Source organism: Styela clava, chromosome 1 (genome assembly GCF_964204865.1).
Source record: "Styela clava chromosome 1, kaStyClav1.hap1.2, whole genome shotgun sequence".
NCBI lineage: Eukaryota > Metazoa > Chordata > Ascidiacea > Stolidobranchia > Styelidae > Styela > Styela clava.
Genome location: NC_135250.1, coordinates 26,567 through 53,030, shown reverse-complemented (window position 1 = coordinate 53,030; position 26,464 = coordinate 26,567). Strand labels below are relative to the sequence as shown.

The 26,464-nt window shown below is 36.1% G+C and overlaps 1 protein-coding gene across 8 annotated transcripts in view; it reads left to right on the top strand.

Annotated features, from left to right (window-relative positions):
- Positions 1-26,464, top strand: part of LOC120341739 (MAP kinase-activating death domain protein-like) — a 38,170-nt gene that overhangs the window by 5,308 nt on the left and 6,398 nt on the right. For 4 of the 8 annotated variants that reach the window (XM_078115741.1, XM_078115739.1, XM_078115737.1 and 1 more), the window contains exons 4-31: positions 655-833; positions 3,169-3,268; positions 3,429-3,515; positions 4,066-4,237; positions 4,817-4,948; positions 9,552-9,794; positions 10,069-10,149; positions 10,384-10,541; positions 10,886-11,011; positions 11,270-11,379; positions 12,541-12,711; positions 12,837-12,967; positions 16,243-16,348; positions 16,711-16,902; positions 17,156-17,289; positions 18,614-18,678; positions 18,985-19,078; positions 19,428-19,581; positions 19,677-19,811; positions 20,649-20,669; positions 21,218-21,294; positions 21,544-21,688; positions 22,028-22,093; positions 22,333-22,453; positions 22,607-22,739; positions 24,118-24,309; positions 24,468-24,632; positions 26,326-26,386. In XM_078115741.1, the coding sequence (XP_077971867.1) occupies positions 655-833; positions 3,169-3,268; positions 3,429-3,515; positions 4,066-4,237; positions 4,817-4,948; positions 9,552-9,794; positions 10,069-10,149; positions 10,384-10,541; positions 10,886-11,011; positions 11,270-11,379; positions 12,541-12,711; positions 12,837-12,967; positions 16,243-16,348; positions 16,711-16,902; positions 17,156-17,289; positions 18,614-18,678; positions 18,985-19,078; positions 19,428-19,581; positions 19,677-19,811; positions 20,649-20,669; positions 21,218-21,294; positions 21,544-21,688; positions 22,028-22,093; positions 22,333-22,453; positions 22,607-22,739; positions 24,118-24,309; positions 24,468-24,632; positions 26,326-26,386 (3,551 nt within the window). Of the gene's footprint in view, positions 1-654; positions 834-3,168; positions 3,269-3,428; positions 3,516-4,065; positions 4,238-4,816; positions 4,949-9,551; positions 9,795-10,068; positions 10,150-10,383; positions 10,542-10,885; positions 11,012-11,269; positions 11,380-12,540; positions 12,712-12,836; positions 12,968-16,242; positions 16,349-16,710; positions 16,903-17,155; positions 17,290-18,613; positions 18,679-18,984; positions 19,079-19,427; positions 19,582-19,676; positions 19,812-20,648; positions 20,670-21,217; positions 21,295-21,543; positions 21,689-22,027; positions 22,094-22,332; positions 22,454-22,606; positions 22,740-24,117; positions 24,310-24,467; positions 24,633-26,323; positions 26,387-26,464 lie in introns of all 8 variants that reach the window. The other 4 variants (XM_078115743.1, XM_078115740.1, XM_078115742.1 and 1 more) reach the window with 3 other exon arrangements.

Below are 26,464 nucleotides of genomic sequence, written 5' to 3'. Positions count from 1 at the left end.
AATTCTGAGCCAACGTGCCAATGATGGATTTTCAACCAAATATGCCAGGTTTCCATTTATCCCAATATTTATTCCGAAAAAAAATTATAATTTTTATCAAAAACAGTTTATGTTAGATATTATTGAAATAACACAACTCCTTGTGTCAATGAAACATTGTGAACAGATCACAGGATTATTCATATTTCTTATGATGAGATGGCTGTTGGTAAAAATCAATAAATGATTGTGCAAGCGTGAGGTTTTTAGAATCAATGACAATTGGGAATATTCTGAGTGAAACTATTCCGCAATCAAATTATGATATATTTACTTGATATATTTACTCATTATATTTACCTATATTATACTTCACAGGAATACTATGGTATTGTGCATTTCTCCCTGTTTACTTCCTACTTCGAATCCCGATGTGTCAGTTACCACAAGAATGCTAAAGATAAATAAGAATAGCATAATCTCTTTCCACCAAATATCGAGTAAATATACTTGCTATTTCATGATATACTTTACTTGGGAAATCATGATTTACACCGATATTTTTAAAGTTATCCAGAAACGAACATTGTTTTCATAAAATCAAAGTCAGATACCACTCAGTAGTGTAGTGTCTATCCTGCCAGGTTGCCAACTATAGTCGATGCCTTTTTGCAGGGCAAGAGAGGAGTTTTCATATGACCAAGAGTTTTCAGATGATGATGAATCCAAGTTTGATGGGGGTTTCGATACTCCGACAACCATTGCTGAGGCGGTTGATGGTGCTGATCTCAGTTCTGGTAGGAATCTTTCAGGAAATAATCTCAGCGATGAAAATTCTCCTGCTTCAACGAAAGGTTGGTTGTTATGGTTTGATTTGTTTGAAATTCAAAATGAAGGATATTTACGAAAACTCTAGTGGGTTAGTATTATCAACTAATGTATCATGAGTAGGGGGCTGTTTCAGGTATGGACATGTTGTTATTTTGTTTGAAATCATAAACATCTAAAATATGTGTGAAGGTAAGTGTGACTCACTAGATGTCACACAGCTCACTGAGCTCCTGATATATATATTTCTAGGCCCACATACTTGAGGCCTAAAACTTGATTAAAACTATTTTCGGATTTTCCTTATAACGATTCTTCGCAAAGTTTATTTTGGATTAATATAACTTCCAACAAACACTTAACGAAAATTTCTTTTATTACGGCATCAAACATGCAATATTCATGTTGTCTTTTTTGCGTCACAATATTTCGAGTAAACTTTGATTTTATCGGGGTTCAAAATAAATAAACGGGAGGTTAAATAAACATTCCTTACATATGGAGTGGTTCCAGTGCTTATTGGTAAAAAAATGAGTATGTTTGTATAAGAGGTTTTTTCTGGGAATTTAATTTATTAAATACGTTTGAAATAGTTAAAAATATCTCTTTCAGAAATAGGCTTAGCAATATGTATATTCGATATCTCCGTTTCCTGGATAGCTTTTATTGTGGCGAAGTCATGATTCATGTCACAAAATAAATTGAACTTCAATAAATTCGATTCTACGATTTTTTCATGAATCGGAGAATTCTCATAATTAGATGTGAGCACATTCCAAGTTTATCCATTCTGCAGTAATAATTAGGGGTGGGCAAAATCGAATATTTTTTTCGAATCGAATAATTCGAATATTTTTAACGAATACCGAATAGTCGAATAACGAGTATTTTTTATACACAACAGGAGGTCCAGAACTTCGGTCGATACTCCCTTTAGAAATTATTAAAGACATTGAAAAATCGGCTACAAAGTGTTTTTTTACTGTTTTAATTTCGTCATAATCGCTGATTGTTTTAGTCACCGTGACCGTTTTTGTGGCGATAAATAATCTAGGTATATTACAGCCCTTTCTGTTTTTTGCAAGTATTAATTCTTTCGGGTCTGCGGACATCGAAGTTTATATTTCGGGTTTACTCGTTCGCTCACGTTGGCAACAGCTGTTAAAACCATTAGGGATTGATTTCGAAACCCAAATAAATATTATTCTAATTTTTATCATTTGCGTTGGCTTTTATATTACTTATCAACGTTTGTAAATTTATCGTCACAACATTAAGCGAACGGTAATATTATTATCGATACCAGGATGTAGATATTTATTTCAAGACCGTAGAAAGCGCTTCTTGAATAATAATTTACATATGAGATCTGATGCTGAAAAAAATTGCGCTTTTGTGGCTAATAAATGGCCAGGCGCTACTTATAACTAACTCTTTCAAATTCCGACGTTTTCTTTCAACAAACCCTGCGATCATTATAGCTAATATCGTTACCGAGTAATTCACAATTTTATTTACGGAATTTGCAAATTCACTTTTACTTCTCTTGACGATTTTGATAATGTAACGCCCTATTTATTAGTGCAAAAATGCTCAAAATATAACGAATGTAATCATTACCGATGATACAACAATTTGTAAACGAGACAGTGCGCGTTGTTACATCGAAATTCACGATTGATTTTACGTTATACTCCTGTTCACGATTTCTACACTCCACCCGCCATGCATGCCCGAGTGAAATGTTTACATTTTCGAAATATTTCTTGGTCAAGAATGAAAGGGATCACCAAAGAATTATTTGAAAGTACATTAGAAGAACTATATCCTGTCATTTCTTTTCTGGTGGCTTGTTCGTGTATGGTTTCATGCGAAAATAATTACAACTTTTAATTTTCGTTAAACAAATTTGTGTTTGGTTCATGCATGAAACGGATAATCACGTGCCGCCAATCATACGGAGTTTAAAATCTGGGATATTTATTTTAAATACCTCATCTGATTTGACGTTTCTAAATTTAGGGAACGATGTCGGTACCTTTTTTTGCAAAATAGGGAATTGAAATGACCGACTGAAACGCGAAGAAAACAAATAACACCACAACGCAAGGACGATTATTTCTAATTTGTCGCTTTTGTCTGTTAGCGAGCGTTGTAGGTGAATTCTTGCGCAATTCACGATCGGTTCAGAGACGTTCTGTGTCCAAGTGAAGCTGCGGAGATTTTGTGGTACCCGATATTCGAATAGTAAAATGCCATTCGAATAATTTAATATTCGATTCGCTATTCGTTATTCGAATATTTTACCCAGCCCTAGTAATAATACACATTGTGACACGAATCCTAATCTGACTATTTCAGCACAAAGCCCTCGACGTCGAGGTCAACGAACGATACGGACTCATACTCTCACTTCACTGTGCATAATAAGTCGGCAACCTTTCATATCAGGCTTCAGAAGGTGAGGCTAGCTATGATGTTTGGGAATATGTTTTTTTAGGAATCTGTGAATCAAATTTAGTTAAGTTGAATTAGTGACTTTTAGGTACTGTGTGAATGAGAGATATCGTTTGAAGTCAAATTTCTCCCAAAGGCCGAAACAAAAAATGATTATTTTCCAGATGTTTACTAACATTGAAACGAATAATCGAAGCTTGCTATCATCGCATAAAAAGTAAAAACAGAAGAAAATCAAAGCAATACCACAGGTTTGTTATTATATTCATACCACATAATCCACGTCTGAAGCGCTGCAGCATCCAGTTGACTTTGTAAACTCTTTTCAGCTTGAAGACTTTTTTGGTCAGAGTTTTAGAACGGATGGCTGAAAAGCAGTAAAGCACTATTCTGAATACATTCGACCGTAATAATTTTGAATTCAACATATTGAATATTTTATTATTTTACGACATATTCATACATCGACTGCTCTGAGCAAGGCTCTTTACAAGCAGTCACTGCTAGATCTACCATAGTTTGGAAGGACTGGGATTTTCCCATTTTGGCTTTGTCTTCCCCCAATTTATTAACCCATGGGTGTGAGATGGTGGGATTTGAACCCTGGTCATGTACTGTGGAAATCGATGTATATTGAGTGAGTTTGATCAGTAAATACAAAATTTAATTATTCAATCTGGACATTCTTGATCAACAGACCTTTTAATTCCTAACCCTTGTAGTGGTTCTTAAAATTGAAGCGATAAGATCTAACAGAAATTCTGAATAATTTCTCAACTTTTCGCGCACTTTTTCCCGCAGTATTTGGGCCGTACTCAGTGGTTGCGCTACAATCGCATCAACATCGTTATCAGGCGTCATCTTGAAGGAAGTTCAGGAAATCGAAGAATGGACTCGGAAGTTACTTGATGCACCAGTTCCTGCTCCCGGGAAAACAAAACTCATTTTGGAATTGCTGCCTCCAGATATGCAGGTTTGTCACAATTCATAGCGGCCTGCACTTGCTGGTCTGAATTATTTCATTTGCCTTCTCATAGCATGTGTGACATGTTCCAAGAAATTGTTGCTATCATGCCCATCTCTACTCTGGGGTTATATATATCCAGGGATTCCATCGATCTGGAACCCAAAATAAGGATGACTGGAAAAATTTCTGCATTGTGAGCAGAAATAGCTGGCTTTCCTATGGGCTCCAGGTTGATGTCACAATTACAGACGTCACAGTGTGCTAAGTACTCACCCTTCAAGCATTGTGTTGCTTTTATGATGCCACAAAAAAGCTTTGGCGATAAGACAAACAACACAAAGCTTCCTTTATAAGTCCAAATAAGACAAAATAAGGACACACAAGCCAAAAATAAGGGCGCGAGCTAAAAATAAGTCAATAAGGAAAAACCTTAGAAATGAGGACGGTATGGAATCCCTGTATATATCTGATGATTCATAGTGCCAGTTTCAAGAATGATAAGTCGTTTATCCAATGCTACGTAAGCTTTAAATAGTTCATGTTTGCCTGTCAATTTTTTTTAATGCTACCATGACTTCATTTCAGGTCCCACTGACATTTGCTTTGCCTGATGAATCAAGGTTATCACTGCTGGATTTCCCGTTCCATCTTCCATTAGAATTGCTTGGAATTGATTTGTGCTTGAAAGTTCTCACTGCCATAGTGCTGGAACAAAAGGTATATGGTTGTATTAAATCCTTTATTACGGCCTGCAATGGGTGGCAATCAATACTAAGGAGCTACTGTTATTTTGATATTTTCGGTTTGACCATTTAATTTATATCTGGCGATGCCAACATGGTTAAGCCAAAAACCTGACCTCTATGCCTTAGAGCAGTGCTCTTCAACCAGGTATACGGTAAACTCAAGTGTATACCGGACCATTATTTAGGTATACAACTGATAAATGGTATACGAAGGGTGTACAGCCTAAGTCAGGGATTCTAAATTCTGATATATTAAATTATAAAATATTCAAGCGAAGACAACAGTGCAAACGCGGTGCACATGAAATATAAAATGTCAATTACGCAAAGAACCTACAAGAGCACATTGTTACATCACAAATAATATAGATAATGCGGTCACGTGTCTGGGTTGGTGATTTCGGCTGCCGTGCACTTCGTTTGATTTACGTTGTACATTATTCCCGTTAGCGCTAAGTCAAATTTATAACTTGCAGACACTAGCCTGTTAGATTGCATGATGATGTTGCAGTACAATATGTGCTTGAAATTTAATGTTTATTTGAGCCCTAAATAAACATTGGTATTTGTGAGGTATACAAAGCTCTTGGAAAATTGTAAAAGGTATACCACGATAAAAAAGGTTGAAGAACACTGCCTTAGAGACACAGTCACATTAAAATGCAAGCATATGACATAATTTTTGTTATTTTTGATACTCCTATGTTTGAAATTGTATAGCCATCATGACGACCCTAACACTGGGTTTCTCAGCCTAACTTAATTTCCCCCATCTTATGATTACTTAAACTCTTTCAGTGAAGAGTTTTCCCATTCACAAGAACTCCCAATCTCATTGTTACATCATACATGGATAATGAATTGCCCATGCTTGACCGATACATTGAATTCCATCTGTATTGATAAAAGCAATCAATAATATTGATCAGCAAACACAATATTGGTATTGACCGGTCATATAGCTCCTTGAAATAGATTCCCTTGATTTTTTTGAAAATGTGGAAAATAATGAGGTTTCTGGGTGCTGCGCTCTGAACAAGGCACTGAACGAATAAGTACTGACAAGTAAATTTTTTTTAAATGACTCTCTGACGTTTAAGCCCCGACAATTACAGTGAAATATGGGTGATTTTGATGATCTTTTTTACAGTGTAATTGATATTTGTTCTTGTATGAGATTGTTCAAAATTAATAACTCAGAAAAGGGGCGAGATCTGGGAAGGCTTTGAAAATAAGAATGGGCCATGCATGGTCTCCATTATTATCAAGTGTTAATATTAGTTTTGTAATTGCAAATCAGGCTCGACACATTTTCAAGAGTATTGGGCAAACACTCTTCATAGCGGTTGCATACTAGAGCATTTCAACTTGAAATCTCCACCAAAACACATTAATTATTCAAACTTTCCATGTAAGCTATTTCCTTATAATATGAAAATTACTCATTCCTGGAATCGAAAGACTGTTCTAGGCTGATTAGTCGATGCGATAGACTGATCTTAAATTCCACTGTCTATATGAGGGGTGGCCAAGATCCTCTCGACCGCTCTCGACTATAATATTTAACATAGCTTGCGATCCGCTGATCGGTAATAAGGTCCCACAAAAAATGAATGGGTACTGAATGTGCAGATAACTGCACACTCGCATACAAAAAATTCCACCACTTCCAATAAGAAGGCTATGTGGGCACATTCTTAATAACATCGACACAAAATTTGTATTTTTTATGTTCCATTTAAGTTGTTGATTAGATTATTTAATTGAACCCGGAGTAAATGTTTCATCATTTATTTAAGATTTTTTCAAATCATACAATTCAGATATAAGGAGTGCCTAATTCTTAGTCTTAATAAGTGTTAGGGATGCGACTAATCCAAAAAGTTTGGCTCGTCCGAATCCTGAGTATTTGCGCTGAACTCGTGTCCGAGTCTTGGGTCCAATACTCTTACAGCTTCGAAATAAATACCTAAAGTGATGCTGTTGTTTGAGTATATTGGCGTAAATTAAACATTTTGTAAAAAAAGATAAGACTATGTAATTCAAATCATTTCACATAAGCACTATTGCTTTTGGAGCAATCCCTCGCTGTGCGGCTGGTTTAAATTAGTTTCAAACAGGTCTTCTTATTCCCGTCGAAAGAATACTTTGTTACGTAACAATGCGCTCTGATTGACCGCCTCGTCGACTGCTGCAAGACGCCGCGCTCGTGTCCTATCGCGATATCTTTGATAAATAAGGGTCGCAACTCGTAACCCCCCGTTGGATAAAAAAATTTTTATGCAAAATTTCAACTTTTTACTTATATGTCATCTTTTTATAGCCGGCGCTGATACAGGCGCCCATCTCCGTGCTGACCCTCCCCCATGATGATTGAGATATTAATAGAGAACTGCCGACTGTGGTAGCATCAAATAAATGTATCTCAGAAATATTTCATAACAAATTAGCTATTCTTCGTTTTAAAACCATCAATAGCGATTGTCGAATCCGCGGAAAATGTGTAATTGTTGATTGTAATTCAATAAGAGAGGTGTGAAAAGCCAAATGTGTTATATGCTCATTTAGGGCTTTCTGTTCAAACTCCTTTTCACACAATCATTTTTATTAATACAAATCACGTCTTTTTGAAAAGCAAAATCGAATTTATTAATATTAATTTAGAAGTGAGAGTCCCGAGTAAGAACTCACCTGCGACTCTCGCTAGCAGACAGAAACGATAAATGTGAGGATTATTAGGGTGTTTTTTGTTTTCTTTCTGCGCCTATTATTATGTTTACAATTCCCAATTTTGTATAAACCTTTTTTTCTCATTAGAAACGTCAAACCAGAGTAAGTAAGACATGTAAATATTGTATTCTATGGAAATATTATTTTTACTGCGTGGAGATGCTATTATTGTCAATCTATTTAATAATTGATTCGACTTGAAAGAGCACACAATGGTGAATTTACGGAGTTTTTATTTATCATTTAATACTAAGATAACACGGGCACGATAGGTATTGTTCGCTTAAAATAGGGACCATAATTTACAAACTGTGATATGGATTATCCAAACCGACCAAGAAGATGATTTCAGAATAAAATTAATGTTTATGAATTCACTAATTAATAGCTGTTTTTAATATTTTCGCCGATTTGCACTCACACTTCTACCTGAAATATAAAAACCAAACTTTGATGTCCGCCGTTTCTGTGAGAACTAATTCCAAGGGAAAAAGTTGCTTCAAAATAAAGTTCACCGACAATAATAATAATAATAAGGATGTCGGTCGCCGAAACGATCGCGGTGACAAAAAAAAAGAATTCGTGATTGTGATAAAATTAAGAAGTAGAGACGCCGCGTTGTTATTGAGTCTTCTAGTAGTTTTCTATTATCGGTGCATAAAAAGAAATATTCGATCGGGAAAAATTCGCAAAAAATTCGACACTAATCGCAGTGTATGTAAATACTTGTTGAATAACAATAATAAGTCGGCCCGATTCCGTGCACGAGTCTGAATCTTGTTGCATCCCTAGTAAGTGTTGAAAATTCTTCAAGAAACCTTGCCGAGTATTCCTGTATTATCTAAACAACGAAAAATAAATATTCTCAAACCATGAATGTTACGAGACTGTTCAAACTCCGGCATATAATTTACAATTTCTTCCAAGTTCTATTCTACGATCGCTTGGAAACAGAAAAAATTGCGCATTTTGATGCCACTGCTACCATTTCGAATACAATTTATCACACTACTTTTAGAGTGAGACAATAAATTTTTCATACTGCAGAAGTTATTGTAGGACCGTTTTTCAGTCATAACACGCAATATTCGGCACTTCATTTTAAAACCTTGACAGCCGGAAAACTTGCATTTGTTACGTAACCATATGCTCTATCTTGACCCGCTAAGTGACAAATTAACGTAAAAAATACTGTGATAAAATGATTCTATTGGGCTTGCCCAGACTCAGATACTGTATGTTTATATTGTATTTTGCTCATGTACAGTACTGTATTCTTCCTGTTTTAAAACACACAACTGGTTCGAAATAATTTTTTGGGATATTTTATTAAATTCGATCGATTGCCATCGACGTGTTGGCCACCCCTGGTCTATATGATTTGCATAACAGGGTGAGTGAGATTTATCCAGGCTATACACATATCTAATGCAGGCTAAGAAATAAAGATTAGTATAAATTCTAAATTTAATTTTCAACATTCAGTCTGAGAACTCTAACAACTCGCATCGCTGAATAATTTATGAGCGCGGCTCAGAACTCATAATGACCATAAATTATTATGTTTTATTGTGTCAAGAGAATTGCTGATACTCTGCCTGTGCGTTTCATTCTAAATATAACTGCCATCATTATTATCATGCCTAGGAGATGAAGTTTGTTATATATGGAATTGTATCAAAGGATACTGATTATGATATACATTGTTAAACTGAGTCTGACTCTGTGGGTGGGGGTACCCTTCTAAGGGCTCAATGTCGAAGGTCCAGTGTATTTATTTCCATAGACTCACCTTGATCTAAAAATATTTGTGATACACTCGCTTAATCACCTTTACTTTTCAGATTGTTCTCCGATCTCGTGACTACAATGCATTGTCAATGTCAATCCTGGCACTAACAAGCATGCTGTATCCTCTGCAATACATGTTTCCTGTCATTCCCCTCCTCCCCGTCTGCCTCCCAGGATCAGAGCAACTCCTGCTGGCTCCAACACCGTATATTATAGGGGTTCCGACACCATTCTTTGATGGCGCTCAGTTCAGTCTGCCAAATGATGTGTGGCTTGTTGACTTAGATTCAAACAAGGTGAGATGATTTGATTATTTTTATTTTTTATCTGGCATTTCAAAATTTGGCCTAGAAATGACGAATACCCGGGGAAAGCATTGGTTAGTCTTTGAGCCATTGGTGAGTAGTACAAGTACCACACACTAGATAATGTCATTGACAATTACCTCAATGTATGATGGGCAACATGACTCAACCTTTGTTCATCCATCTAAGTATTGAAATCCATTCAATGGATTAGTCCAAATTAATCTTGTGTTTAGCTTGTGTAATCTCGCAACCTCTTTTCCAGATGACGAAACCTTCAGCTTGTAAACCTTTACCAAAACTACCTGAACCCGAAGGAACAACTTTGCGGACTCATTTGAAACAGGTTTGGGTCTTTTGCAAAACTTTCCCATGTTCTCAATTGTTTGTGGAATTATGAGCCTTCGGCCTTAATATGCAATAACATAGTGAGTGACCTGGTTATCCTATTCTTATATTTTATGTTGATACACTCCGCTAAATTGAATGCCTATTTTTATTTAAATGTCCCGAGTAATTGGCAATCAAATCCATTACTCAAACAATTGTTTCTAGCATACCTAACTCATTGTTTCTTCAGGCGCTGGCTAGTATGAGTCTGAATCCGCCAGTTCAAAACTTTGAGCAGTCTGATGTTTCCACTTGGTTGAAATCGCAGGACTCAAAATCAACTGCAAGTACTAAATTCAACCCACTTATTTATGGAAATGATGTCGACTCAGTGGATGTTGCTACCAGGTATTATTCATCTGTCTACGTATCTAAAATATAGCTACCGTAGTTATTCAGTCTTAAAAAAAATTCAAGAAATCCTGTTTCCAAGGAACGATCACAGACTCTATTTATAAAGAAATTTCCTAATAGCATTGAATGTAATGCATTAATCTCAATTTCATCACTGTCAATGCTTGGTGATGTTATTGTCATGGTTAAACATGGAAATAGATCTTTCTCCACAGAATTATTCTATTTAATTCAAGAGTCTTGCTGCACACTAACACAAATATATTTCTGTAACGTTCTGTCTGATCGAGGTCAGACAAGCATTTTACAACTATCTGTCAGTAATTTTTATTTTCCAGGGTTGCTCTCGTCCGATTCCTTCTCTCCCCGAATGTGATGATGAATTTGTCCGATCACACCAGAACGTTACGACTCTACCCAAGACCTGTCGTTGCATTCCAGGCTAAAAGTTTTGTTCAGTCTCGGTGAATATTGTATTCCACAAATAATATTGTATAAAACAAAATTTTTTGCACAGGTGTTTTCTGGATATTGTTTCCTCCTAATTTGTTAGCTTTTTTAGTAATAGAGGGCATATTTTTAAATCATACCTCCCTCCTTTGATATTAGTATTGGGAGGGATAGGGAACATTCCTGACAGGAATTTCATATCCTAAAAGTTTGGGATTTTGCAATGATTGATTACGGGTGAATCACCTTAAATTTCTGTTTTATTCTTTCAGACCAAAACCATCAGAATTCATCCGTGAACTTGCTACAACACAGGCTGTTGAATACTTCGGTGAATGGGCTCTTGCTCCAACGAATCTTGCCTTTCTACGGATCTGCAATAGTAAGTTCATGAGTTGGTTTTAAATGAAGGTGGGAGTGTCAAGCTGACCACAGTAAAAACTCTACCTACGAAATTAGTTCTTTCCACAAGCCCCTTCGTATGTAGAAAATTCCGTAAGTAGGGATGCATTTTACCTATGATTCCCTAATTCGTTCTAAGCCCCTAAAAAGCTCGGACATAATATTTGTATAAATTGTAATAATGGTTGAAACCCATAACCAATACATGCTAAAATGATTGTTTACCTTTGGCGTTAGTGACTAGGCTAGGCTAAGTGAAGACTGTGGAAAGTGGGAGTACGGCGGTCGGAGGAGATGAGGGGATGCGTGAAAATTCGACATCTGAGAGAGAACATAATGTACGAAAGTGCGCACACACACATGAAATTCAAAATTTGAATTCACTCTTTTTTATTTTGCTTTTCTGTTTTTTTTTGCTCACGAAACCATTCGTTGATTCAGAAAAACGCAAATGTTATTACGCGATCATCGTCATAATCAGATGAGTGAACCCGATTCCCAAATTTCCATCCACCAATGATGTAGAGTTAAGACTGGAATTTTCAAGTTGGCGCTAATTGAAATCCTCTCATGCCGAGTGCCGACTATGATTTATTGCACACAGCTGCTTTTGATTACCATGAAAAATGGAATAATTGTGAAATGTTTTGAAACAAAACGGGGGTATATATATTCGGTTTTCTTACAAACACGAGAAACGATATTAAATTCTAATTGGACATCATTGCTTCAAGCACTGCATTATTAAATTAACCTAAAATAACTGAATACTACTACACTCTTTAGAAATTTTGTAAGTTGGACTTTTTGTATCCAGGGCGTTTCGTATGTAGAGTTTCTAAATTCTTTTATTCTCTTTCATATAACTTATTGTTACAAAGCCCTAACATATTAACACGTGATGGCACATTGTTTTGTACATTCCGAGTTGGGGTCAATCCATGTGTTGAGAAATTTCAATTTATCTAACTGTAGTCTATCACAGCATGGCATTCCATGAACATGGGGTGTTGGATAAATCTACTTTTGATCCTGGTTCACTATTCATTGTATGTGGTCCATAAAATAACTTGCATATGGGAAAAGCACTAACTACAAGACTCTTCTAATAGTCGCAATACAACAAACCATTCTTTTTCAGATATTTTCGATCCTCTGGCAATTGGTGACAAAGCTAAATGGTTTTCTGGCCAACTTAATGAAATCAAACATTCGACTGTCGACAGCAACAATGTGTTTGTATCAACACTTGCTAACGTAGATGAGATTGCCTGTGCTGAACAGGACTCTGACTGTCCAACAGATGAAAGTGGTGAGATATACTGCTGTTTTATGGTATCAATTGGGCAGGAATTCATTCCACCCCAGGCTTCTTGCCAACGCAGTAATTATTGCAATAACGATATCCCATGATTAACCAATTTTTGAATTTCTCAGGCAGTGAAGGTTATGAAGGGGAAGGCACAAGCACTTCATACTCATCATGCTCTTATGATTCTGATCATCAAGTTGCCGTGGAAACAGATGATGTCACAGTGGCAGATCAGAATGCCAATCCATTACTGAAGGTAGTGTAGAACCATCCTTGAACTTCCGAAAAGTGCGATAGCCGAGCGCGAACAAATGCCTAATAGTTGCCGATAAATTAAATATGTTTTCTTCCAACAATGTACACGAGCGCCTTCGGAGCACCTCACATTATTGTAAAAAATGCGCGATTTCCACTACTGGATGTATCTTTTCACGTTATGAATTTCGTGCCAGGCCCGAGCATAATTTAACACAAAGATCATAGCATTTACTATGTCGAGACGCTTATTTGACTTTTCAGACCGTAAGAGAAACTATCCGAAAAAAATAACCGATTTTGTGTCCGAGATGTGAAAGTAGTGAAGTAGTGCAATTTACCAAATTTAATGAAGGTTTTTAAGTTTCATTGCATCAGTTTTTGGACCACGCACGCGTTTTTCCAGATTACTGGCGTGATTACAGATCACAGGGGTGGGCAAAGTAGATAATTTTTGTCGAATATCGGGTTTTTTTAAAATATTTTCAACAGGCATCCAGAACGTTAGAATAGGGTTGCCATACGACAGTTTTTTCCCTGACATGTCCAGGATTTCAGTGGTCAAATTTGGGTTAGGGAGAAATGTTAAAAAGTGCTTAAATGTCAAGAATTTTTGAATGCAGTGTATGCTATAAATAATCCCCTGCTACATATCCTCGAGTTTATAGATATTGCGGGTCCACAAAACTGATTTTTTTGAAGATATGTTACATGTAGGTATTTGTTGTGCAACACGGATTGCATTCTGATAATTGGGATGTCACATATGATCTAAATCGGGAGTCGGCAACCTTTTGTCACTCGCGGGCCAAAATAAGGGTTGCAAGTCATTGGTTGGCTGCACATATTTTTAGAAAGTTGGAAACCGAACGGATGATACTTTTTATAATAAAAATGAAGCAGTGATAATCTCTCGAATAGAATATAGATTTATTTCCTCATTGCATTGCATTTTCAGCGCCATTGAACCCTTTGCACTTAGCATCAACTTTCTGCATTTTGTTGCCATTTGTCTAATTATAATTAAATTATAGGCTTATTTAGCGAGTAATTGTGAATTTTATACTTGTTAGATTATAATTTAATTTAGATGACACTAGGCTTGCACGTAATTTACGGATTTACGGAATTATTTCGAGTTACGGAAGCGAAGTTACGAATTACGTAAAGTCGTAATTATTGGTTGAGCGCTTTCGCGATTGAAACGAGCTCTCTTCTGAGCAGTCAATTCCGTTGATTGTAAAAAATTAAGTTTAATAAGTAGAAGAAGTTAGAGTTCCGGTATTAGCAGCCGTTTTTCTCTCTCTTGGTACGCAGGTGGGGAAGGCATAGCGCGTTGCCATTTACTAACCTATTATCAACTCATCTAGCATGGCCAAAGTACATATTAACCGTAGATAAGGGATAGAATTGTGTCGAGACCGATGGACGCCAACACACCTGGTTTCAACTTCTTCGAGTGAAATGACTAACGAATGTAAGAGATCAACTTATCAAACATGGTCTATTTGTAAATGCCGTGATAATTAATGTCGCGCTTATCAAACAACAATATGACGACGGAAGAGAAATTGCGTAATAAACCAACGCAACTTACTTAGGTAGTTTTTTCGGCATCGGTAAATCGATTGAGACGACAGAGAAAACGAAACGACGGGATTTCCCGTGTTTATTCTGCGCGAGAACCATTTTCTATTACAAAATCTTGATGTTCTGTTACCGGTTTTATCGTTATATATCTGTCCAGACTTGGCCTTGCTCAATATGTTTTTCACAATACCTCTCAATATTTTGGCCAAATATGATTAACTGTCTTTACCGAAAGCGGCAACTTATTTTGATTTATCGTCGACTCAAATACCGCCGGCACTCGACCAAACTTGTGTCAATCTTGGCCGATAGGATTGTCGACTTGAGTTAGAAAAATAAATTAATATTTTCGTGAGTAAAAAATAAATGTCACAAAATGCATTGTTTTGCGATATAACTATGTATTTTCGGAGAAGGCATGTCATATAAGTACGATATTTAAATTTTGCGCAAATAATCAATATTTGATCTGAATTTATCGCGAATAATGTTATAACATTTAGGCCGCGAAATGATTTAATGTAAAATGAAGCATGGTAATCGGAATATCGTCGATAATTCGGCATCAATAATTATTATAAAATTCTACCTAAGTAGTAAAGTCGGATATTGTAAAAAAAACGGTGAAATAACTAGTCTGATTATTAAATTATAAATCTGGAATTTTTTATCTAATACGAAAGTCGTATTAATACGTTAATACGATTTTAAAAAGTCAACTATCGTTTCATAAATATCCGTATACCAGTGTTGGTAATGATAAAATTGATCGCATGAAATTGGGTGATAAAGGAAAATGAAAGCTAACACAAAAGATAAAAATCAGGGCCGGATTATGTTACTCTGCGGGCCAGCCATAGGTTGCCGACCCCTGATCTAAATCGTCAGCATTTCGTAATCAGTATTTTGGTTGTACCACTGATACTGTGCTATTTTTATACCTGTTATTTTTTAAAAAAAAAAAACGTGCATTTGATTTAGTAAAGCGCAACAAATTTGCTTCATTCGTTTTATTCGGTATTTATTCTATTCTCACGAGAAGGTGACGGCAGCTTGTGCCTTTGGATTTATCGAGAATTTATACCATAATATAAGTGTTTTGGTTGCAAAATTGGAAGTTTGGTTTCATATTCCTGGGAGAACTATGTGTTCATATGGCGACATATCTTAAAGACGGCTGAGGAGTGAATTCGGGATTTTATTTTGTTCAAATGATTATTTAATAAATCGGCAATAATGGCAATTCTACTAGTAAAATATTAATTCCTTGGTAATATTTAGGAACAATAATTTATTACCTTGTTTGACATTTCTAATTTTACACAACGATGCTGGTGCGCAAAACTGAGAATTGAAACAATACCCAAATACGACTTGTGATGACCTAATACAGAAAAAATCTTGCATACTAGGCTAGGATCCAAGTTTGCCCCCCCCCAAATTATGGAAAGTGTCCGCCCCTGGTCCAATCACAATATCATCTTGCACCCTAAATTAAATTCACTTTAAGACAAGTTTTAGATTTAATTTTTTATATTTTTGACCCCGTCACCTTTGCCCCTGTGCCGTCAGAACCTATTTATCTTTTCAACCATGATCCAGAAATTGTACTTGGCTTTGTGAATTGCAGATTCGCTAACCTGCATTCACAGATTCTAAACACAAGTTTCATATTTTTTTTTCAAGGATTTCACAAAACTGAATGGTAATGTGCCATATATTGAAGAACGTAATTCATCAAATGAAGGGGGAGAAGAAAGCGAACAGATACACAGAGTACAAGATCAGTTAGGTATTGCTAACTTTGTTGATTTTAATCACAGGATTGGTCACAGCATGAAACTTCCTGACTAATTTTTGAGATAACTTAGATCTGTTTCGGAATTCCTGTGATTATTCCCCATTGATGAGGTAGTAAAATTTGCAGATATTTTGTGGCTACTAACTAACTGACTCTTTATACTTCAATAATGGTATTTGGGGGAAATTTTATGAGTTGTTTTGCATATTTGCTCTAAGCAAGTCTCTGTACAAGCAGCAACTTATATTACCACCAGATTCAGAAGGGCGAGAATCCCTAGCTTAGCTCAGCCAATTTGACTTACTAAGGGTAAAGAGTCAGACAACCCTATCCAAGTGAATATTGTGTTACAGATGCATCAAGTGCACGGACAGCCAGCAGTGACTCGAACACTTCGACAGCAAGTTCAAACAGTGATGGGACTATTGCTGAAATACTGAAAGCTGCGGCGACAGTACGACAACAACGTAATGGGCATACAGATGCGGGATCTACTGCCATGACAATATCTCAGGATAGAAAAACTCCTTTTCCAAGTGTCAAAGGTTTGTTCCTAAAGGATTGATTCAATTGCCTGTCTGTCATCCAATAATATCCGTGGAGTGTCTTTGGTCGGGCCAGTATCCTCCTGTTATATCAACTCTGCTGACCTATTTTCAACTAGGTTTTGTCAAGCACGACACAATTCAAAAATAAATCTCTTGGAGGCATTTTCTTAATTCTTATCCACATGTTAGTTTTTTTTTTCCCAAGAAAGTTCAGGAATCCTTGACCCAGCCTTGCTATTCCCTATTGCAGGTCCACGACGAACATTAATTGACCATCGATCTGTTATTCGCCATGGTTCAGCTCTTGTAGTCACTCCTCCTCAGAAATCCGCAAATCAGTCAGGTTCTGGGATGAATACGACGGAAAACCAACAATTCTTGAAGGTTTGTGGAATTTCTACGACTGTATAGGACTGAATAGCTTACTGACCTAAACATGATATAGGGCAGGGGTGGGCAACCTTTTTCGGCTCGCGTGCCCAAATCGGCTAAATTTAACGACAAAATTCTTCTGCGTGCGACCAAAATTAAACACAATGCTTTGTTACTTTTAAAGCGAAAATACACAATAATAAACCTTTTAAACATGTAAGCTACAGACAGATTCACTATTCGGGAAAATATCAGCCCGACAAATTGATTTGATTACTTTTCTTATTCTATATAAGTGAGACTTCTGCTGCTGCATTACCGTTGATAGAGATTTACATTGGGATTATATTTTGTAACTTTCAAAGAAATATACGAACTACTGGTTTCATCTTTCAGGCTACTCCTGTTTTGAGACCTAATAAAGTTCATAACTGAGAACAGAAAGTCACAAGCATATGTAGATAAAAACATGCAGTTGCAAAGTTTTTGAGACACGAAAAAGTCTCGGGAATGGCTTCCCAATCACGCGATAGTTCGTTTTCTGCACTTCTCTCTTGTATTCCCTTCTATAATTGCTTATATTTTTGATTTCGAAATCAATTTATTTCAGTAAGTTGGCAAGTAACTCTAACCAACATGAGTTGCACAACTTCATAAATCAATCAGAAATGAAGAAAAATGGTGGCACAGACGAACTATATATTACGTAACAATGAACCCCCAATGAATGCTGTGTCACGTCACAATTCGTCAAGAGCTAACTCAGTTGTTACATCATAATATATTTCTCTGTAGCCATATGTCATGAAAAGACAAAAAGAGTTTAAAATTTTAAATGAATAACAGATTATTAACAAACGATAATGAATAAACAAACACCGAGTTTCATCAGATAAATCAGATCCTCGAAACTTTTTATCTGAAAGAGAATGATCTCGTTTCTGAGGCCTCGCTAGCGTGCCGAATAAATGGGCTCGCGTGCTAAATTTGGCACGTGTGCCAGGGGTTGCCCACCCCTGATATAAGGGAACCAAGGAAAACTAATCTGCTTCAGTCTTGTTACATTATGAATGGGCGAAAAAAATGATTCCATCTCAAAAAGACATGTCCAGCAAAGTATGCAATTCTCCAATACATGTGACATTGCTACATTCCCATCCCAGACATTTCCGAACCTTTTTTGATAGGATCAATGTTCATAGTTCGGATTTCCAACGCACACTCAGTTTTGGACAAACTTAGTATCAGCAAAATGCTCAGTAGTAGATAGATGCTGAGGACCCTTTCACTGAATCCAAACCTTTACTAATCATGTATTTTTGTTTCTCCTCCTCAGGAAGTTTCTCAAAATGTCTTGCAAAGCAAAGGAGCCGGTTGGTTTAATTTGAAGAAAGTAGCCAGGTGAGTTGATTGCCAATTACCAGTACAAATCTAAATATTTGTTTCAATGAATTTTGTAAAATGTTGTAATGAAGAAAAATCTTTCAGTTGCTCTTTAGTTCTGCGAAAATGAAAGTTTTCATGAGAGCTGCTTGCTTGGACAATAAATTTTTTGGTTTGGCATATCAATTTAGTACATCCTTAGTGAAAGGTTTGGGGCTGAGGTTCATATTTCTGTGAATACAGCATCTCTTTTACCTTTTTTAACTTCACGTTGGCTTTACTTCCACCAACCTATCTACTGCCATGGTACATTTTCTTCAATAGGTTGATGGAATATGAAGAACTGAGAATGTTTCTGCTGCAACAGTTGAACCAATCTACTCAAGATGAGGGAAATCAGGAATATGTCGAGGATATTGTGAGTAGCAAACAATAATATGGGATGGGAGAATGAGTCAATTGAATTCTATAAAATGTTCAGCCCTACATGAGATTGTAGTTTTTTTCCAGACCTGTGAACTATGGCTATGGAGTTGGAATTTAGAATCTGTCATGTTCAGAATTTCAGACTTTCAATGATAATAATCTGTGTCAAATTATTGATGGTTTTGAGTCGGAATAAATATCCTCTCAGTTTTGCTTTAGAACAATCAGCGATTTTTCTATTTTTATATCAGGTTCTGAAATTATATGAAATTAAAGTAGTTGGAAATCATTTATGTACCTGCATTTGTAAGTATAGCAATGGTTTATTTCTCCTCTCCTAGGAAGTGAATTACAAAGTTTATCGTGGATTGTCGGAGTTGCTGAAATGTGTTGTAGCGGGATTGGAACATTCATATAGAAGTCTGCATGGTTTGGGTGGGTTGGCTTCTGCCCTGCAGCTGCTGGAAATCACTCATACACATTACTACTGTAAAGGTTTGTTAACTACCTAGCTTCTGGTCCATTTCTTATTGCCTGCAGGTTAGAGATTGTGCTACTTGTACATTTCACAATATTATATCCGTCTGCAGAAATCAAATCAACTCATGCCGGAAATACATCTTCCGATCAAGACGCAGCCAGTGTTCATTCATTTGATGCTGAAGGTTCAACCGGAGTCATGAACTTTGACACCAAGTCAATTGCAGACGAGATTGCAAGCATTGGTTAGTAATAACATCTATTTAATATATTATTTTTTATTCTCGTTGCATGATTGTTGGATTGGGAAAGGAAAGGTTAGTTTCCTACTGATAAAATTCTTCATTAGCTATGGAATGGAGTGAATTAAAATAACCCAATTTAGGGAGGGGGAATTTACTACCCTAACATAACAAACTATTGGCCTTTCATCCAACCTTTTCTTGCAACAGCGATGTCCGTGCTTGTATTAATTCACAATGTGAACACAGGAAAAAGAAACTAAACCTAGAAAAAATCTTGGTGGCATTCGGCTTATTGGTAATTATGAAGTAATATTTGGTTGCATAGGTTCAAAAAATTTTGGTCTGTTCCCTCAAATGTAACCCTATTTTACATCAAAATGGCAATCGTCACCTTTGGTGGTCTGATAAAACTTGAACTTTCATGTCACTGCTCTGCGGCAAAATTCAGAACTTTAGATCTTTTTTTGATTCCGTTTGACCTCATGGCAATCGATATCTCTTCTCACACGAAATCTTCAAAAATGTGATTTGAAGCTTTATATGCTAGTATGATGTTCGACAGGGTTGAGCTTCTCAGCAGTCACATTCTGCGGTCGAGTGCCACTAGACTGGATATTAATGCGTAGGCAATTTGTATGTATGAAGTGGAAAATAACGAAAATGAGCGTTGGTGGGCGATGTGAATATTTTCACGATTACTCGTGACAAAATGGGCCTTTCTTATCCCTACACCAAGATCTGTTTATCATACAATTCAATTCCTTGCACATAGAAGGTCACATAACTGCTCTATGACATAAGTGAATCTCTAACACAGTAAATAATTTGCACTTACAGTTCACAATATTGGAAATCTTGGTATGTTATGCATGGATGTCATGCCTCAGTGCTTTTGTAACGCATGGTTTAACATCTTGTTTGAATAATCAATTGTTTACTTTAACAAATCCACCTCTTGATTCTTTGTTGGTGGATCTTGAAGCTAACTGTTGCTGAAATACGCTACCAATAGTGGTGAATATGATTTCATACTTATAGCTGATAGCCCATCGTATTGCGAACCATGGCATCTCATCTGAGAATCAATTCTGACTGGATTTTGGATGGCATTAGCATAGATTTTTTCATAATACAGAATGAAAACAAGTGAAACTACGAATTGAATTTGAAGAAGCTCCTATAGAAAACTCTCTAGAGTTTATAGTGAATTTTTGACTCTTTAAACTGTGTCTGTTGAATGTTGTTTCCTTCAAATCTCCTCAATTCTGTCACATTTTGTCTTTCTGTTTCTGTGAATATTGATATTCTCATATTTGCATTTATCATTGATTCTGTTTTGTTTCTACTAAGACAGAAATCTTATGACCAATCATTCTGTTTCAATAAAATAAAGCCTTTTTTTGCAGCATCATCGAAGAGTGACTCATCAAATTCACAGAAAGACAATGCAAGTGTGAGGAGTGTCCAAGCCGTCATTGCACAGGTGAAACTTCTCAGTCTGTTCATAGCTATTTGTTTGATTAGGATACAGTTGGAACTTTATCCTTCATATAACTCGGGAGACTTTGCCATTGATTCTGATTCTAATTGTTCCAAATGAAATTGTTTTGCAACTGAATCAAGATTTACGCTCTAATTACTCTTCACTGCAAAAATGATGATGCAAGAAATGTCTTAATTTTTTAGCCATTTTGTTTGAATTTCTCATGATATACTGTCTTCACTTGTGCAGGATAAATCTGATACTGGAAGTGTTGCAAGCGATGCAAGTGCGGCCTCATCGACAGAGGTTCGATTCAGAAACGGGAAATTTATTCGGATTGAGTCAGACATCGGTGACGATGAGCAGAGAGTTTATTTGAGTCAAGCATTGCTCGGTGAGTTACCTTAAAAAACATCTGAAAGTTTCAGTTTTCCATTTTAAGAAGACCCAAGATGTTTCGTTTCGAACCTTCAATCATAATTATCAAGTTTGGCGGAAGAATTTAGTATTTACAAAGCTTCCCTTTCAGTGAATTCCGAGTGGGCTGGTGGGCTCATGCAAAACCATTCACAAATACCTGAACCAAAATCTCCAAGTCGTTGTTTTTTACTATTTTTTCATAGACTCATTTTCCCCTTTTAAACAATGGTTCAAAATATGTTAGGCCAACACTAGACAATTATACTTTGTAATAATCTGATGTATTTCTGTCTCTTATGCTGCTATATGGAAGGTCACAGTAAAAACTCTATCTTTACTCAGCTGGAAGATCAAGCTCTGGAAGCCACATTTCACCTGAGTATGATATATGTGTTGTGTTGTGTAACTTTACAAGAAGAAATTTTTTTCCCAAGCATTCTGATCATTAATATTGAGCTGCATTGGTCTTATATTGTTCGGTTCTCATCTTGCAGAGAAAGCATCTCAGGAGAGACATAGATATATGCTATAGTTGCCCCTCTTATCTCGTTCAAACCTATGTTGTATCATATCATATGTATCTTGTTGCGGTTCATAACTACTTCTTTTCCAATTCAGGTAAAGATCGGACAAGTTTATGGGACGACATGGCATTCTGGGAGCAGATGTTCCTTGATGCTGTGGCTCTTGAGAGGGATGCTGTGGGAATGGATCAAGGGCCTATGGATATGATGGAGAGGTTGGTTAGGTTTTGCTATGCAATGAGTATTTATTTTGTTTGCTTGAAGCAAAGAAGAAAATATTCTTATAGCAGTTACAAAACTGGTATTATTTGCTCAACTGCCGTGATTAATATTAGTAAATGCATGTGAAGTCTGAATCCTTCTCATAGATATCGATCCCTAGCAGTTCATGAGAAAAGAAGGTTGGAAGAGGAAGAAGACCGCTTGCTATCGACAATGCTGTATAATATGGTGGCTTGTATGATCATGATGAAAGTTCTCAAGCCGGAGATAAAGAAAAAAGTAAGTAACCTGGTTGTAATGATCTTATGGTTGATGATGTATTGGGATTTTTTTCCGTTTCACCGTTTTATTTTATGGTGATCAAGGGTTTGGGACCTGTTAAATGTGACAATGACCAGTGCTCGCACAGCAGTTTTGGTCATTAATCCAGTTGGTCATTAAAGTTGCCAAACTAAGGGACGGGCTTATATGCGCATAATTCTGATCGAGCTTGAACTAATTAGGATTTCATAAATTAATACGGCAAACTCAAAACTGAACGATATTATTATTGACGACGTCTGCCTAACAAATATATCCGCGATAGATACTAAATAATATTTAAGACCTATTACTATATTTTAGATCTAATACGCGCTTATAATTTCATATGGTTAGAACCAGGTAATGTTTGTTTCAGATAGAATAATACTACAGCATTAATTCTCAACAATAAAACTGTAATTTCAATCATTTTAAACAACCATTTAACTGAAAGGTTGAAATAACATATTAATATGGTGTGATAAATACTGCGCTGTAATTCCATGGGTTAGACAACAGCTGTGTTTTCCGTTTTTTCCTGAATCAGCAAAACGGAAGGGTCATAAATCAATCACTTTATCCCGTGGTAGACGTTTTCTTTCTGAAGTGCTGATATCAGGCAGGGAGTGCTTCATTGCACCCGCCATGTTTTTGTTTTTAAAAGGAATGAGACAAATAACAGCTGGTATACAAAGTCAATTAAATAAGCTTTAATCAGGCACTTTGGCATACATTGTAAAATATATCAGCCCACATATGAAGCTTACACAAATCATGTTTGAGAAGACTTGCGAAAAATAACCAAATTTATTGCCGTGGCCACTCAGGATGTGGCTACTCAGGATATCTCGACTATGTTAATATAAAATAATGATTGTAGAATATTTTCAATCAAAAACTTTCCCATGTTATATGTACTTCAAGTCGGCCTGATTTAATTCCTTTCATGTCGGCAGTAATTTAGTTGTGCCTAATTTAGTTGTGCCGCAAAGTGCTGTCTTCCATTAAGATAAAACAGATAATATAATAATCGAAAATTGTTTTAATCAAAATGTGGACAGGGGTGATAGAATGTGTGTGCTATATTTCATATTAACATAAACATTAAAAACAATACAAGACAGTAGCGAATAGCGATATTTGAATAATAAATTTGAATTGAACATCATTGACTGTAATAGATACGATTTGTGTTACGATTTGTAGAAATGGCTTATATGCAAATTTTTATAAATTCACTATTTTTAAGCCGTTATTATGGAGTCGGCTTATATGCGAGATGTGCGTATATGTGAGAATATGCTGTGAATATATATTTCTGACATATTCTTCATTCACTTGTATTCTCCTGCAGATACGTAGACTCCTCGGCAAATCCCACGTCGGGCTTGTACAGAGTGCTGAAATAAATATACTGCTGGATCAGATATCCAGTTTGAGTGATGTATATGTGGATTTGAAACCTTGTGGAAGCCGTCACATCCGGAAACAGTCATTTGTTGTGCATTCCGGAACGGATACTGGAGGGGATGTTTTATTCATGGAAGTGAGAATATATTTACTGTACCGATAGATGGGGTGACAGCTCCATTAATGGAGGTCTAGCATAAGCATGCATTTACTAACAAACCCCAGCACGATATCTAATGAGTATCTCACCATCTGTGCCTCACTCACACTGCAATACCTATTTCCATATTCCAGGTATGTGACAATGCAATCATTCTGCGCACAGGGTTCGGAACAATTTGTCAACGTTGGTGGTACGAGAAACTCATCAATATGACATTCTGCCCCAAAACAAAGGTTTTATGTCTCTGGAGAAGAAACGGGCAGGAAACCCAACTTAACAAGTTTTACACAAAAAAGGTGAGTTGCATAGATGGGTATGAGAGTCATGGAATCGATTTACTTTTCTCCGATCTTTATCAGTTATTGAGATAACATGGATGTAAGTGAATGGTACCAGGTATGATTCCAGTGCCTTTCGACTGTATTTAACCAAAATCGGTTCATGCTGGTCACCAGACAAGATTTTGAGTTTCAGAAATGTATTTGCAAATGTGTGCAGCAATATTTTTAGCAAGAAATGTTTGACCATTCAAGATTAGTCAGCTATAAGATTGTAATGTTCAGCATTGCTGATGAGTAAGAGCCATCACACTAGGTCATTGCATAACATATGAATCAACGATATATATCAGGCAAGTGAGATCAAATTAAAAGTTCACTAAACCTGCTGCATCGTATTGTCTAAATTATTTTATCTCAATTCATAGATGAGTTAAAATTCAGTCTGCAGTAAAGTCTTCTCCAGATGCAAAATTAGCTCAGACTATATTGGTTGGTTTTATCCAGATAAGGCAGTAAGCGCTTACAATTTCAGCTCAGTCTAAATGGTACAGTACTCAAGGTACAGATGAACAAAGTAACCAGGTATCTGTCATTCTAGTTCATATAGGGAGTTGCACAACGAAAGCAACATTCTCGATAACATTTATTCGAGCTTATGCTTTGTTTCAATTGCGTGAATTTCATACAATTTGATAAGGTGATGACATAAGATGTTTTTAGATTTTTTTTATTACTTCTCGTTGCGTTATTGTTAAAAATTCTGTAGTTTATATGTGAATTATTTGAAAACCTGTTTTTGTACGTCATAACCTTGGTATCTTCTATAGCAGCGGTTCCCAAACTATGGGTTGCGAAAGAAATCTTAGTGGGTCGTGAAAAGATGTAGAAAGCTTTGATTAATTATGCTGGTTATTAGGATCGGTGGCGACTCGAATACGTAAATCTTAAAAAAAAATTGAATTGAAATTCTAATCTGTGAAAGTTTCCTTTTTACTCAAAGGAAAAAAATTTCCTTTTTACTCTTCTCAAAGGAACAAAAATTTGCTACACAAAGAATGACTATGTGGCTTTTTTACGCATAGCAGTTTTGTACACTGTACAGCACTTCTTACCGTGTTTCCCCGTAACTTAGACAGGATTTAGATTCATTTTCTTTTGAAGAATAGCACTATTGTTTTTTTGTTTTGGAAGAGGTCTTTTGTGTTCATTTATCGAAAATAAAATTACATTGTAGAAAATCACGAGATTTTTTAATAAACATTATATAAAAACCGACATCCATTGTTTTTGTTTGTATTTCCTATACAAAAATCAAGTGACAAATATCATAATTGTGATTGTGACATCACACAATCTTAAATAGTGATGTGATCTTCACCTTACCTCAGGTCATTGGAACTTCCCTCTCCCACACATTTTAAATTTTTTAGGGTAGGGTTTAATTAAAATCATTTTTATAATTCAAATTAGGTCTTATTTTCAGACCAGGTCCTATTTTCGAGGAAACACGGTAGTTTTGCGATGATTAGCCATTGCTGTGTATTTTCATGAAAAGTTAAATGGGTCGCCAAAAGCTGTGGTAATAAATAGTGGGTCCCAACTCTAAAAAGTTTGGGAACCACTGTTGTATAGTAATATCTTCATTATGCCCTTCTATGAGATTGTTTTTTGTTATTCCTTCACACTCTAACACTATTATTTTTTTCAGTGTCGGGAACTCTACCATTGTGTTAAGGAAGCAATGGAGAAGGCTGCCGCAAGACATAATGGTAGGGGATCAATATTTGTTCTTACTGTGCTGGCACTGCTATGATTATACGACTTTTTAAATGCGCTAATTAGCAATT